This window comes from Sciurus vulgaris (genome assembly GCF_902686455.1).
Source record: "Sciurus vulgaris genome assembly, chromosome: 9".
Lineage (NCBI taxonomy): Eukaryota > Metazoa > Chordata > Mammalia > Rodentia > Sciuridae > Sciurus > Sciurus vulgaris.
The window spans coordinates 135,726,021-135,740,698 of NC_136469.1; the positions used below are offsets into that span (position 1 = coordinate 135,726,021).

General features: G+C 34.2%; 1 protein-coding gene across 5 annotated transcripts in view; it reads right to left on the bottom strand.

Moving 5' to 3' along the window:
• The window catches only part of CPEB2 (cytoplasmic polyadenylation element binding protein 2), a 63,450-nt gene that overhangs the window by 3,558 nt on the left and 45,214 nt on the right, over positions 1-14,678 (bottom strand). For all 5 annotated transcript variants that reach the window (XM_079153620.1, XM_079153619.1, XM_079153618.1 and 2 more), the window contains 6 exons: positions 14,482-14,652; positions 13,087-13,176; positions 8,150-8,268; positions 7,599-7,713; positions 4,992-5,173; positions 1-456 (listed from right to left, as the gene is read on the bottom strand). The exon at positions 1-456 is cut by the window's left edge and continues 3,558 nt beyond it. In XM_079153620.1, the coding sequence (XP_079009746.1) occupies positions 229-456; positions 4,992-5,173; positions 7,599-7,713; positions 8,150-8,268; positions 13,087-13,176; positions 14,482-14,652 (905 nt within the window). In that variant the 3' untranslated portion in view covers positions 1-228. The remainder of the gene's footprint in view (positions 457-4,991; positions 5,174-7,598; positions 7,714-8,149; positions 8,269-13,086; positions 13,177-14,481; positions 14,653-14,678) is intronic.

Below are 14,678 nucleotides of genomic sequence, written 5' to 3' on the forward strand. Positions count from 1 at the left end.
TTTTATTTTAACATGAAAATATCACAAAAATTAGTAAGCCTGAGATGTAGGGTTTTGGTGAAAAACAAGAGGCTTGTAGTGTTTTGGCTGCTGATAAAGATGCATGTATTGATAGCTGGGGTGAAAGCAGAAGAATGCACTTATTTCTTCTGCATGTCAGTATCTTCAGACACAGTAAGCCACATGCACCCTTTCTTTCCTTGTTAAACAGAGGCCAGTTTGCTATTCTTAGTTCCAGCGGAAGTGGATCTGACGTGGACGATCAGCACCTTCCTTCACCAATGGCTTATGGAACTCACGTCCTGCACGAGAGTGGATATTTGCCCAACAAAACTCACAGTAATACTGCAGGCAAGTGACATTGGCACAAAAAAAGGGAGCAAATTTTCCACCACAGCGTGCACCCTGGCATTCATCACACATCTGGTCATCTAGCACGTATGGCTTTACCTCCACCTAGACAGAGAACAGAAAGTGTCTCATTAAGGTCGTCTTCAGAAACCAAATTTAGTAATGATTTAAAATGTTGATACAGTGTTCTAGAGAAAAGGATCAGTATTAAAAGTTGAGAATGTAGATAGTTTCACAGGAAATTAGTTTTGCTATATAGCAGGTTAAAAAAAGACACTTGTTCTTGTAATAATTATGTTTTTTATATATATAACGTTTTGTTTATAATTCACTGTGTGGTTAAGTGATAAGCACTTAATTCTGCTATTTTGTTTTGTTTTCTTCAGAGGACTGTAAATGGTGTTTGTTATATTTTCCAAAACCAAAATATTTTCTAAAAACAAAAATCTATTTGATTTGCAAGATATTCCACTTTCACTTTTCTTGAACTAACATCTCTGAAACACCTGTGTGTTGACATTTTCAGAGTTGGGGGTGACTGTGTGAAAAGCAGACAGGATATCAAGCAGTCATCAAAGACAAATGGTTTTCATACCTTTTCTCTTATTCTAATACCACAAAGATGGCAACACTCTTAACAGCTGCTGATTAAAGCACTGCTTCTTTACTTCATGTGAGAGCTACACCTTGCTTGTAAATAATTGGTACAGACAAACAGAACTGTGCCTAATCTTGTTAAGGGTATGTCTAGACTTCTGTAAATTTATAAGATATAAAGTAAAAGTCTCACTGTGAAGGTCTGACTCAGCAAAAGATATCAAGATGGGAGTCAGTCTGAATGATAAAACCTCTCAATCTCAATTTCCACATTGTAAAGTGAAAATTGTAGACTCTGTCTCCGAATTGTGAGGATTAAAAGATACAAGAAAGAGCATGACTAGGTTTGGGCATATGGTAAATACCATTTAAATTAGTGTTAACTTATGATTTGCTGCAATACCCTTGCTTCCTGTTCATAAGAATTTTATGAATGGAAGGTTATCATCTTGTCTGAATGATGCTAGAGAGCTCAAATTCTTAGCGGTTCCTTAGGACAAAAGGACAGAGTTTGAGATATAGTAGTGTTTGCTACTGTAAAAAATAACAACTCAATTAATTCTATTATGAATGTATTCCTTTAAAATACTTCCGTGTTTCAGAAAATGAATAAAGGATATTTTATAGAGCGCTATTTTTAAGAAAAACAGTAACAAATTGGAAATACATAAAAGCTGATGAAAAGGAGACTTCTATGGCAAATATTTGATAGAAATATAATGGAATTACACTGTTATTTATTATTTCACTGATTAGGGTTAGTATAAGCATTCTTAATGTAGGCTGGACATTGTTTTTTTCTGAATTGCCTGTGTAGTTTCTTTTGTGTATTTTCCCTGCAGGAGTTCTTTTTCTTTTTTAAAAAAATCGATTTATAAGTTCTCTTTGCCAGTTCAGTAAGAATTTTTACCCTTTTCCCATTGATCTGAGTTTTAAAACAATCTTTAACACAAATTCTAAAATTCTTATGCCCAAATTTTATGAAGTTTTTCCTTTATGAATTCTGTCTGATCTCTGATTTTGATTCATTATCTTCATTATAACTAAAATTAACAAAGTGCATTAGTATGATCAAAGAATAAATCCAGGTAACATGAAAGTTACGAGTTCATCTCACTAGTTTATAAGCTCCAGCACAGGGACAGCAACCACGTGCTCAACACTCGGTTTTTTTGTACCTAGCAGAATGTATGGCACGAAGCCGAAACTCTTCAAAACATCATAGGAAGAAATGTGGTACATTCACATGCTTTCTGGGTTACTCTCTTGTGGTTGTTTCTCATTTTTCTTAATGATTTCAAGCACACTGAAGCCAGGGGTCTGTGCTGTTTACTTCTCTTCTACAGTATCTCAAAAAATGCCAGGTGCTCAGGAGTTACTTAATGAAAACTATTGGTTAAAATAAAAAAATGCAATGATATTATTTGTATTTTAAAAATTCTAGGTATTGTTTTATGAAGCTAATCTATCTCAAAAATCACAGAATTCAAAGAGAGAAAATAAGATTTCATACCTGTGATTTTACAGTATAACTGAACCTATTTCAGACTAATAATATCTAACAATTTGTTCTTGTATGTGTGAAAGGGAGTTTCATCAATGTTTGACCTAGTTTTATTTTTTGCCTTTTCCTTTTTCACTTCACAGAACTTACAAAGTAATATTTTGTCACATCGGACTCATAATTAGTGAAATAATTAACAATTAATAATTATCCAACTTGAAATATAACACAATTCAATTCAGTATCTACTAGAAATTAATGAATTAATTACATTAGTCATGAATAACACATAAAAAATACAATTAAATGCAGCTCTCTTGTGACTGTGCTTCCCAGCTATCGGAGAGAAACTAAGCCTCAAAATGTCCATGAGGCTTTAAAAGGTTAAGTTGAATATGTAATTTTAATTTCCTCCAAATAAGTATGCAATGACTCTTTGGGATACTATACATTTCAGTTAGACATTCAATTTAAGCTACTTTATGGTTTAATAATCATATTCGTGTTGAAGAGATGATGTATCAAGGTTAATGGCTTAATATTTCTGTGTATGAGAAATACGAGTTACTTCTAAAACAGTGACTTTTAAATATTTAAGAATCAAATTCTTTCAAATAAGATTCAAAATATACCTTTGTAGCATATAGCTTAGAGAATAAACTTTTTCTCAGTTATTTCAATACTTTAAGAAGGTACATGTTTTTAATTCATCTGCTCTGCATCTGAGTTGCTGTTTAGGAATCAGTACTCTGCTCCAAATAACTGGTCCTTCCTACCTTTTTGGAAACAAAGAGGTGTGAGATATGACACAGCAACCATCTGTTTCTTCTGCTTATGCATATTAAACAACCGCAATTAAACACATGTAAATACCTTCTTCAATGACCTACCACCTCTTTCTAGAAGTAGGGGATGAGACTAGATCAGTGATCTTAGCCATAGCTCTACATTAACATCTCTGGCAGAGCTTTATAAACTCCTGCTGCCCTGGCTATATCCCAAAGCAATTATAGCAGAAGCCTGGGGTAGGATCCCAGATCTCAAGAATTTTCTGAGTTCTCAAGTGATTAATGTGTAGCTGAGGTTGGGAACTGTAAGACTAGAGAAATCTAATGTTCGAACTAGTTTTAAAAAGTTAATATATTCATGGTTTGAATAAAAGCATAGCCCCCCTCTTACGTTTTCTTTTGGCAATATTTTATGTGGTAATGCAAACAAAAAAGTCACTCTATATTTATTAACTGAACCTTTGCTGTACTTCTTTTCTAAATGGGATGGTTTGGTAATTATATTGATTGCCACCTTCCACAGAACCACAGTCTAATCAATTAGAATTAAGTCAACTGATCTCCCTGTCCTCAAAATATTTTTTAATGTGCAAAGAAACCTCAACGGGCTTCATGAAACTGTTATACTGGGAATAAGTGCTCACTCAAGTTATACCTAATAATTTGGAATAAAAAAAAAATTCCTCTACTCCATATTCTTAGTGTATTACAAGTGTACTATAAATGTAAACATGCTTATTTTAGAATACTGGTTAGCTATGTACAAGAACTGTTCACAGATTTTTATGAAATGGATCTTAAATAAACAATTTAGTTTTGTTCACCTCTTAGCCCTATTTTAAGATGGTAATCAGTGCTTGGAATTATTCAGAAGGAAGGCTTTTAGTTATCATTCACAAACTTCTTGCAAGTACTTACAGTGATGGTGTAAGCAATACTACCAAAGAGTTAATGTTTTAAATTCTAGGTCAATTAATTTAGAGAAACTGCACAATGTATTTTAATTTTAAGTTTTACTAAGAATTTCATTTAGCTGGGTGTAGTGTTCATGCCTGTAATCCCAATGGCTTGGGAGACTAAGGCAGGAGGATCACAAATTCAAAGCCAGCCTCAGCAATTTACTGAGACCCTGTCTCAAAAAAAAAAAAAAAAAAAAAAAAAAAAGGGCTGGGGATGTGACTGAATGGTTAAGCGCCCCTGGATTCAATCCCTGGTAATAAAAACAAAAACAAAAAACAACAACAACAAAAAAAACCCAATGAATAGTACTTAATCTGCACCAAGTTCTACTCTAAGTGCTTCTATGAATATGTGGATTCATTTAGTCCTCAAAATAACGGAGACAAACACTAGTATTGTTTATCATTTTGTAAGTGAGGAAAAAAGTGGCATAGATTGAACTGATGTGCCCAGGATTACAAAGCAAATGGTAGAAACAGGACTCAATCCCAGGCAGCCTGGCTTAAGTACAAGCTTAGGAAAAAAGCTCTGCCTCTGTGTTTAGACAGTGGAAAATAACTGGCTGATAAAATGGTGGATATGGCTTTAAAATCATATCTATATTCATGATTTTTATAGTATAGAGTTTAAAGTATGTGTGGGAATTGTGCATTTCAAGGATATTTTGATATAACTCTAAAAGATAAAGGTGTATAAAAAGTGCTTAAATATATTATTAACTCTTTAGGGTAATAAGCTTTGGATCAGCAACTTCTTATAAGACATAAGTGACTTTCCAGTATGCAACTTACGCGTTTATCAATATCACCATGCTGAAGCTGAACAAATCGAGCACTAATGGCAGCAATATAGCTCTGCTGATTGGAAAAAGCAACTCGTCCAGCACCTTTTGGGTATTTTAGCTCTGGATCTGTGTCAATTCCTGCATAACAAACTCCACCATATAGCCGATCCATGATCATTGCAAGTTCCACTTCAAAAGGAAAGATGTTCACATTAAATATGAGAAAACAGAGCAAATAAGAATTTTTAAGTACTTTAAAAAAAAAAAACAGTGGAAGTTAATAGGACATTAACAAAAATCAGCTGCTAAAGAAGGACCTGGAATTAAGAAGCCTTTTTTTTCTTTTTTTTTTAAATATAAAGTTAGACTCACCACTATCACATTTACCTATTTATCACGCTAACCCTACATATGCTCTGTCTTCTTTTCTAGTGTAATTAGTCCTACACTTTTTTTCTCAATCTGATCCTGTCAGCTGTACACTAGGTCCCAGCTGCCCTCACTGTGGAAGGGCGTGCTTTGGCAATTCTCCCCTCTCCCTTCTTACCATCAGCTTCTCTCATACTGGTCATTTCCAAATACATTTTTGTTTTGGTTTGCTTTTTGTTCTCTCTTTTAAAAAATTCTCATAACCCTATTTCTCCTTCTCAGGTACTGCTTCATTTTTCTGTTCTCCCTTTACAGACACATTCTTTAAAAATTTTAAAGGTACTTCTGAATCCCTGCCTTCCTATTTTCAGTACGACCTCTAATAATCAGATGGTCATCATTCCCTGACTCTGCTTTAATTGCTATGTCAAGGTCAACTTTCCCTAGTGACAAGTCCAATAGTCCATCTGCCTGTAAAAAGCACTGACCATGATTAATTCCTTTCCTTCTTCTTAAAATATTTCCTCCACTTGGCTTCCAAGATATATTGTTTTACTAATTTGTACTTCATTGATAATTTTCTGTTAGTGTTTTTTGGTAGTTTCTACTCAACTCTTGACTTTTCAATGTCACATTGATATTTAATAGATACTGCGATATCTATTTGAGTTAAAAATGTAATACGTGTAAAATTGATCTTTCTCCATCTCATGAAACATGTTCCAGTGAGTTTTTGTTGACTCATTCATAAGCAAAAGAAAGGATAACAGTGTCACGTAAAGATCCTTGGCTACTTGTTTTCTTCTCCCCCACTACACACATAATCCCACGAATTTGATTTTCAAAACAGACCTAGAATCCAATCTCCTCACCTTCATTTCTAACATTGTTTCAAGTTATCATCATTTTTCACCTGCTTTACAGCAACAGCCATATCTCTTTGTTTTTGATCGCCCCTCTCAGTTATTTCCAAAACAGCAGCAAGAATGATTCTCTTAAAAACTATACCAGATATATGGTTTAGTTGAAATTTCTATTTATAATCTCTGAATGGTTCAAAACCAAGACCACAATCTTCCCTTCCAACTTGCTCCTTCTCCTAATCTAAGTGGAAGGTATTTACCTTTGCATTTATCTCATGAATATTTGTGACATCTGTTTACTTGACTCTTTGTCCTTTATAACTACTCGTCCCACCTACCACTGTCTCCTGGATGCCTAACCTGGCTACCCATAGTTTCTTGCAACCAGGATTCCCTCCCATTAGACTTTAGCTTAACTGATCTTTCCAAACTGCAAATATGATCATGTCTCCCCTGCTCTGAGGATAAATATCAAATCAACCTACTAAACTTGTGTGATCTGACTGCCATTAACTTTTTGGTGTCTTTTTGTGTCTCTCCCCTCACTCCTTGCATTCTTAATCAGCTACTCTGGGCTTCCTCCAGTCCTTCTATTGCACCCTGCCTCCCTGCACAGCACCCCTACTGCCCCACTCCTATTCCTTCTATTCATCTTCATATCAGCTCAAACACAAGTATCTTTAAAATATCAGTCCATATCACGTTTCCTTGCTAAAAATGCTCATCTCTCCCCCACAGCCTTTCTTTATAGCAGTCATCATGTTTAAGTGTTTGTGTGTGTCAACAGTTCTTTAACACATAACTCCTGGACTGGAAGAGGATGTTCTTAGGGATGGAATTCATTAACACCTTCTGATGATGATGTGGTACCATGTAACTTGCTGACACGGTAGGCATTTGCATCTATAATTTTGTCCTATATGACATCTTTCATTAGATTTCTGGTTCCTGGTTATTATAAACAGAAGGTTATCACTCACTCACCTAAAATGCTACTTTAGTTAATGGATAAATTATAGAAAAAAGTAAAAGATCCCATATTTCTTCTGATATGAAAAATCAACCCACATAAAAATAGAGAGTCCAAAGTTGCATATCTTAGAGAATTGCACTTAGGAATTCTGAAGTAGTCAAGTGGGTTCTTCTCAGGCTGCATGATGGTAGCTATTGATTTTGATAGATAAGTGTCCAATTATCCAGTTCCTTCACAGTTTCAATAAAGGTTCTCAAAATTTTCTAGAGAGCAATTACTAGTGTATTAAGAATCTGCCCCTTCCCTTCCAAATAATGTCAGGTTCATAATAACTGCCAATGTTTACTGAATTCTCTAATATACATTTAACCGAAGTTTCAAAAAGCAAAATTGTTAAGGTTTGACTTACCAGCCCTTAATGGCCTAGGAACACCTCCAACAAAAATTGTTTTTCGGGGATCCAAAGGTTGAGAACCATCCATGACAAAATCACTATCACTTAAATTCCAAGGACGGATTTGAACCTATGAAAAAAATTACATTTGAGCCTGACTCCTTTCATTTTTTGTGAATTTTATAATTGGATTCAGAAACAAATTATGAATATAATTTTCTGTCTAAATACTATATAATTCTTCTGAATGTTTTAAAAAATGAAATTTTAATATGGTTTTTTTTTTTTTTTTTTTGTACCTGGGATTGAACCCAGGCGCTCTCAACCACTAAGCCACATCCCCACCCCTTCTGTATATATATATTTTATATTTTATTTAGAAACAGGGTCTTGCTGAGTTATTTAGGGCCTCCCTAAGTTGCTGAGGCTGGCTTTGAACTCGCAATCCTCCTGTCTCAGCTTCTTGAGCTGCTGGGATTATGGTAGTTTGTTTTTAAACAAACATTTCAAAAGAGTTTTAAGAAAACTTATATTTGTAGCATGCAGTTCATAGGATATTTACTTACTGGTTTGTCCTTGATAGTAGGGCTGGAAACGCACAAATAGAGCTTTCCATCTTCTTCAATGCAAGCATCAATGAGTGCTTGAACTGAGCTTTCTTCTTGAAAGAGAAGGAATGCGTAGCCTGAAATAACCATTAAAAATGAGGCAATGTGTCAAGGTAAGAGATTTCACCCCAAATTTCAGTACTGTTTAGAAAATATGTTTTGGGGCAGGGGGGAAGCCCTATCAAATAGGATTTGAATCATTATGCCTTCTAAAAGAATACAATATCCTTTAGAATATACACAAAAACAGATAGTAAAACAATTAGCTGCTTTCTGTAGAGCACTTACCATTGGGTACTGTATATACTAAAATCTTAAATTATTTCATTTGATTCTCACAAGTCAATGAAATATTATCCCCTCTTTACAGGAAAAAAAAAAGGGGGGGACTTAAGAGGTTAATTACTTGCTCAAAGACAATCTCAGAGCAAGTAGTTAGCTGAGTAATTTCAAACTCAGGGTTGCCCCAGGATCTCCCATGTTCTAATAGTGAGAGACACCACATTTTTATAAACTTGGCAGAGTTAGCCTGTTGAATGTATTAAAAGCTAGAGTTTCCTTTAAATGTCCTCTGACTAATACAAGTTCTAGAGCATACTTGTTCTATAGCACACTTGGAAAGGCCCAGGAAATTCTGTAAGTACAGAGAGGATTCTAGTGTCCTAAAAATTCCCCAATGATACTATGAAAGTTACTCTACAGAGGCTGGAATGAAACATGTTGTTTAAGGATGGGTCAGAACTTTTAAGTCAAATCTCAATTTGGATAAGCAGTTTGGAGATTATGTTGAGAAATGGTTTAAACTTCTGCTTAAGATTCCTATATGGTTGGAAAATATTCCCTCCCTTCTTTCCAGTGAAAAACCAACTGCTAATATTTCTGAAAAAACATGCATCCAGCCGGGTGCAGTGTCTCCTATCTGTAACCCCAACTACTCAAGAGGGTGAGGCAGGAGTATGAAAAGATCAGGCTAGTCTCTATGACTGAGAAAGACCCTGTCTCAAAATAATAAGGGCTGGGGGGCAGGTAGTTTAGTGGTACAGTGACCCTGCATTTAGTCCTCAGTACCCCACCTAAAAAAGTAGAATATGAATCATATAAAAACAAATATCAAAATTTATATGGCAAGTTTACAATTGAGGATTATTCACAGCAGTTGAAAACTGCAACTGACCTAAAAATATCTTGCCTTGACAACATGTCTATCCAAATAAATGAACAACAATGTAATCTAGTCCCAATATGAAGCAGCCATTAAGTAGACTATGCACGTCCGGTTCCGTGATACAGTGGGAAGTGCAAGGTCATGTACTCAGAACTCAAAAAACACAGCTATTGTCAACAATGGATTCTATGTCACAAAGGTAGCAATAAAGTACTTCCCTTTATTTTTTAGTTTTTGAAACTGGGTATTGAATCTAGGGGTGCTTAACCACTGAACCATATCCCCAACTCCCCCCACCACTTTTTTTTTTTTTTTTTTTAATTTTGAGGCAGGGTCTTGCTAAGTTGCTCAGAGCCTAAGTTGTTCAGGCTGGCTTCAAACTTGGAATCTTCTGCTGCCACCACCCAGGTCACTGGAATTATAGATGTGTGCCACCATGCCTGGCAAAGTACTTTCTTTTAATAAAATTAATCATGCGTACATAAAATTAACCTACATATATAGGAACTTTCAAAGACAAGATTATGCAAGATTGAAAACACTTCTTGGACTTTTAATTGCTTGAAAAAAAATTAAATATGCTTGAAAAAATTTAGATTGATCTTCATTAAGGCTTTAATTTTGACACAAAGGAGCTGAGAACTATAACCAATCTGGGCTTGTTAAGAGACTATAAGACCAATTTACCGAACTAGTACTTTAAATTCAGTATTTTTGAGGTTGCTTAATTTTGTGATAATTTTGATATTAATATTTTAATATTACTTGATTTAAAAATATCCCATATTGTTAATATTGCTTAAATACTTTTTGTTACCATTTGGAAAGAAATGTTTGTATTACAAAAATTAAGCAATATAGTAAGTAAATCATAACCTAATGCAACCCATTAGATACTAAGATATTTGTATGTCTTCATACAAATAATGTCTTCTTTAAACCACATAATGATTTCTTTAACCTTTATTAAAGTAAGCTAGTGATCACCTAAGGTGATTGTTGGTCACTGTGAAGGAGAAGGTCCATGTGTGGTTCAGCATCTAAGGGCTCAAGTCCCTGCTTCACTACAAGGTTGCTGTACCAACTAAGTGGTTCTATATCAGTGTTTTCCAAGCCATGAAAAAATACTGAATTACAGAAATGACAAACACTTGAAGGAACAAGGTTTGGAAACACTAGTCTTTGGCAGTGGCTATAATTAACTGTAATTATATCAAAAAAACTATGATTTGACATTGCTAATTTTTTTCCTTTAATTTGAAAAAGTAAATACTGCAATAACAATAGTGGCAAAAATAGCAATGAAGACAACTATTGTGTTTTATTAATTGTTACAACCCATCTTTCTAGGCTTGGAAAGTCATTCCCCCTATAGTAGTTAGTGGTTCATGCAAAACTTTGTATCTGTCTCCACCCAAAAAGCTCTAAATTAAAGATACAGAGGGCTGACTATATATTTCAATTCCTTCCTGGAACCCTGTTCAATTCCTTTTTACTTATCTAAATTATACAACAGCTTTTAGAATTAATTCAAAACTTGTCAGTGAAGATTTCTCCCACCTACTTGAGGTCAAAGTAGTTTTTCTATCCTATAGTTTTTACTGTTGCTTGTATCAATTATTGGGCAATTATCAGTCCATGGATTAGTAATAATGTAAGAATACAAATATTTACAAAGTTGAAAGACATACAAAGACAGTCTTAGAGAGCAGAGAAAGAAACTGACATGAACAATCATGAATCTATACAGTTGTGCGAAGGTAAAAGTTGCAATGGTGGTGAGTGTTGTGAAAGAGGCAGTGCTCCTAGCAAAGGCAACAAGGGGAAGCTGACTTACTGGGAAGGTTCTCCAAGTTTTCTGTGAGCAACTACCGTGTAAGTTGAGCTACAAAAGGGAAGTAGGGAGTACACAGATAAAGAATCATGGGAAGAATCTTCAGGTCAGGAGATATCCTACAGAGAAGCCCTGAGGCAGGAGGGAGCAGAACCAATTCTGGGACGGGAGGAAGACAAGAAGTAAAGTTAGAAGAAGCTAGGGAGAAGGGAGACCAGACAGGGTGAAAGCAATTTTGCCTTTATCCTAACAATAAGAGGGTTTAAGAGAAGGGGAATAAATAACGGAATCATCAGTTCAGTTTTACGAGTTGTTTGTGGCTGGACTGTGGGGGAAAAAGTGGAGAAGGCAAGAGATGTGGACAGAGAATGGCTGGAGCAGACCAAGTGGGGGACGATGAGAGCTTAGGCAATAATATTAGAAACTAACAAATTTTTACTGAACACTCAACCTTTATAAAAGAACAAGATAATAAAACTATAGCAACAACAGCTTAAAACTAAGTTAACAAACATTTCTATCTATATGGAGCCAATTTTCTCTTTAAACTTAAGGCTGGAAGCTGGGCATGGTGACACACCTGCAATCCCAATGACTTGGGAGACTGAGGCAAGAGGACTGCAAGTTCGAGGCCAGTCTCAGCAACTTAGTGAGGCCCTAAGCAACTTAGTGAGACTCTGTCTCAAAATAAAAAATAAATAAAAAATATTATGGGCTAGGTCTAGGGCTAGTGATGTGGCTCAGTGGTTAAGCACCCCTGGATTCAATTCCTGGTACCAAAAATAAAAAAAACAAACTAAAGGTCAGTAAACTCCAAAATCATATAAAAACTTGGCATACATGAAAAGAGGTCTAAAGATGTAAGCAGATTCCCACACAGGTCTAGGATCCAGAATCCCTACATCTTTATCCCTATAAAAATGGTTTCTGATAATATAAGAGTTAAAAGTATAAAAATTCAAAGCTTTATTCCATTTCTGTAAAAGTAGTAATGGAAGTTCTACAGTTCTCAATAACAGAAGTGGAGAAGTCCAGACCCATCTAATTCCCACTAGAAACACGTGTTAAGTGTTTGCCATTCATTCTCTATCATGTTTCCTTTCCCACAGTCAAACCTCAGATCATCAAACAGATCCACTGGAGTCTTTTCTCTAGGCTTGATAATTCGCTCAGTCGTGAGTTTTTAAAACTGTTTATATGATGTTCAAAGGAAAGTTTAGTCTTTCAACTTCCCCCTTTCTTTTGCTCACTTTGGAAGATCTGCCACCTGCCATTCTGACTGACTGAATTAGTAACGTCCAGCTCTTCCTTCTTACCCTCGCCCTGATCATTGTGAGCAGGTACGCCTCTTTCCTCATAGAGGGTGGCCTAGATCAGTATGATTTCTTCTCTGTCTAAATTACTTCTTTATAAACAGAGTGCATATGACTCTGCTGTTATCAGGAACATTTATGTAAATCTTATAATATTTAAGCCTCTAATGTAGCTTTACATTTTATAAAATATAAATAAATCACTTCACATAGATCTTAATTTCAGAGGGATACTTTATTATATTGTCCTTACAAAAGTCTTAGCATGATGCTGTAGACAAAGTAGTCAAATATTTGATTTCAGATTATGAAATCATTATCAAATTATAATAAAAGTATATTAAGTCTATGATACTTATGTCAAGACTTTTATCAAGCATGACTGGTTTAAAGTAAAACTAATAGTTTTTGGGCTCATTCTGACTCATTCAACCCAGGTTATCATTCTCTATAAATTATTAATTTATATATAAAGGTACATATATGCAATTCCAAAAGGAAACACAAAGTGAGTAACTGATGTTATTTCTTTTGCTCTTATACAAATGATTCCTTAGTAACTATTAACAGTAAAAACCCTTACCTTTTGGTGGAAAATAGGATTTGCTTTCTGCTTTATGAGGCCAATCTACTACCAAAGGCCCAAATCTTCTGAAGCTAGCAGTGATTTCATCTTAAGAAAGTAAAATAATATGCATTAAAAATTAGCTTCATTCTAAGGAATTAGACATTTTTAATTACTTTGAAAACTTGATATTTAAAAGTGCCAAATGCCATAAGAAAAATGAATTTAAATAGAGGAATTATGTGTAATATCTTTATTAAAATGATTAAAGCTTAACAACTGTTTTGGTCAAAATAAACTAATTTTTAAGCATACGTAGGCTAGAATAATCTATTTGGTATGAATTTAAAAATTTTATATAACATCACATGGATATTCTAACACTAGAGTACACCAAGCCATAAATAACACTTGCTTTAAAAATAATCAGCATTATATCAAGTTAAATAAAGGAAGCTATTGCTGCTTCATAATAAAAGTCATGTTCTTGTAGGGGGAAAAATGATCTCCTGAAATAAGACTGAAACAGTATAAAAAAATACCAAGGTCTGAAATATGCCAGGATATTTTCATTGACACCCATATATGTGTATGTGTATGTGTGTGTATGTGTGTGTGTGTGTGTGTGTGTGTATGTGTGTGTATATATATATATATATATATATATACATATATATATATGTATGTATGTATATAGCCAAATCCAATGATATTATCAATGATATGTTTTGAGTCATAGAAATCTTAATAAACTGATTAATATTGACATTAAGTTTGTAGACATTTGAATCATACCTGAAAAATTCCCAAAAATGTAGCAATATCTTCTCTATTAGTTATTAGTGAATGGTAGATTTCCCATAATGTTGCAAACAAAATTTCAGAATTTTTCATCTTTATCTTATTTGATATTATTACAAGTCATTTTCACGTTTATTAGCCTTTGTATAACCTCAATTTTCAATTTTGTTTTTCTTTTGTATTTTATAGCCTCTTTCTAAGAATAGCCTGTTTCTAATTTATCCTTGAAGAGATTTAACTTTTGAATGTTATGCATATAATATAGTTTAATAGTTTCATTTATTTCATTTGCGTATGTGTGTGTGTGGGTTTATGGTTATATAAAAAGTTGTGTTATGTATTAAAATGTGTTCTACATTTAAAAGATAAGTGAGATATAATCTAGAAAGTCTTATTTGCAAAAAAACTCACCATAACAATATACAATATGTAAACAATAAAAAGCTTAAAAATATTTGTTCAATTACCTTCATATTTAAATAGGTGGCAAACTTAACAAAGATGGGTATCCCTTCTAACTATGAAAATTTCTAGGAGGTTAAAAAAAGTTTCATATCCCATTCATACTACAGGTTTTTTTCAAACTATGTTTTTAAGGTCAAATTACCTTACCTTCATCAATATCTGGAGGAAGCCCACCAACAAAAACTTTTCGAGAGAAGCGTTCTATTCGTTCTCCATTTTGATGAGCCGAATAACATGTGGGTGAATTTAGAACACCAACTTGATCACTGTGACCATCATCCAGCAAGCCATCATCTATTGGAAAGAGGGAAGAACGACCTAAAATATAAGAACAAATATAAACT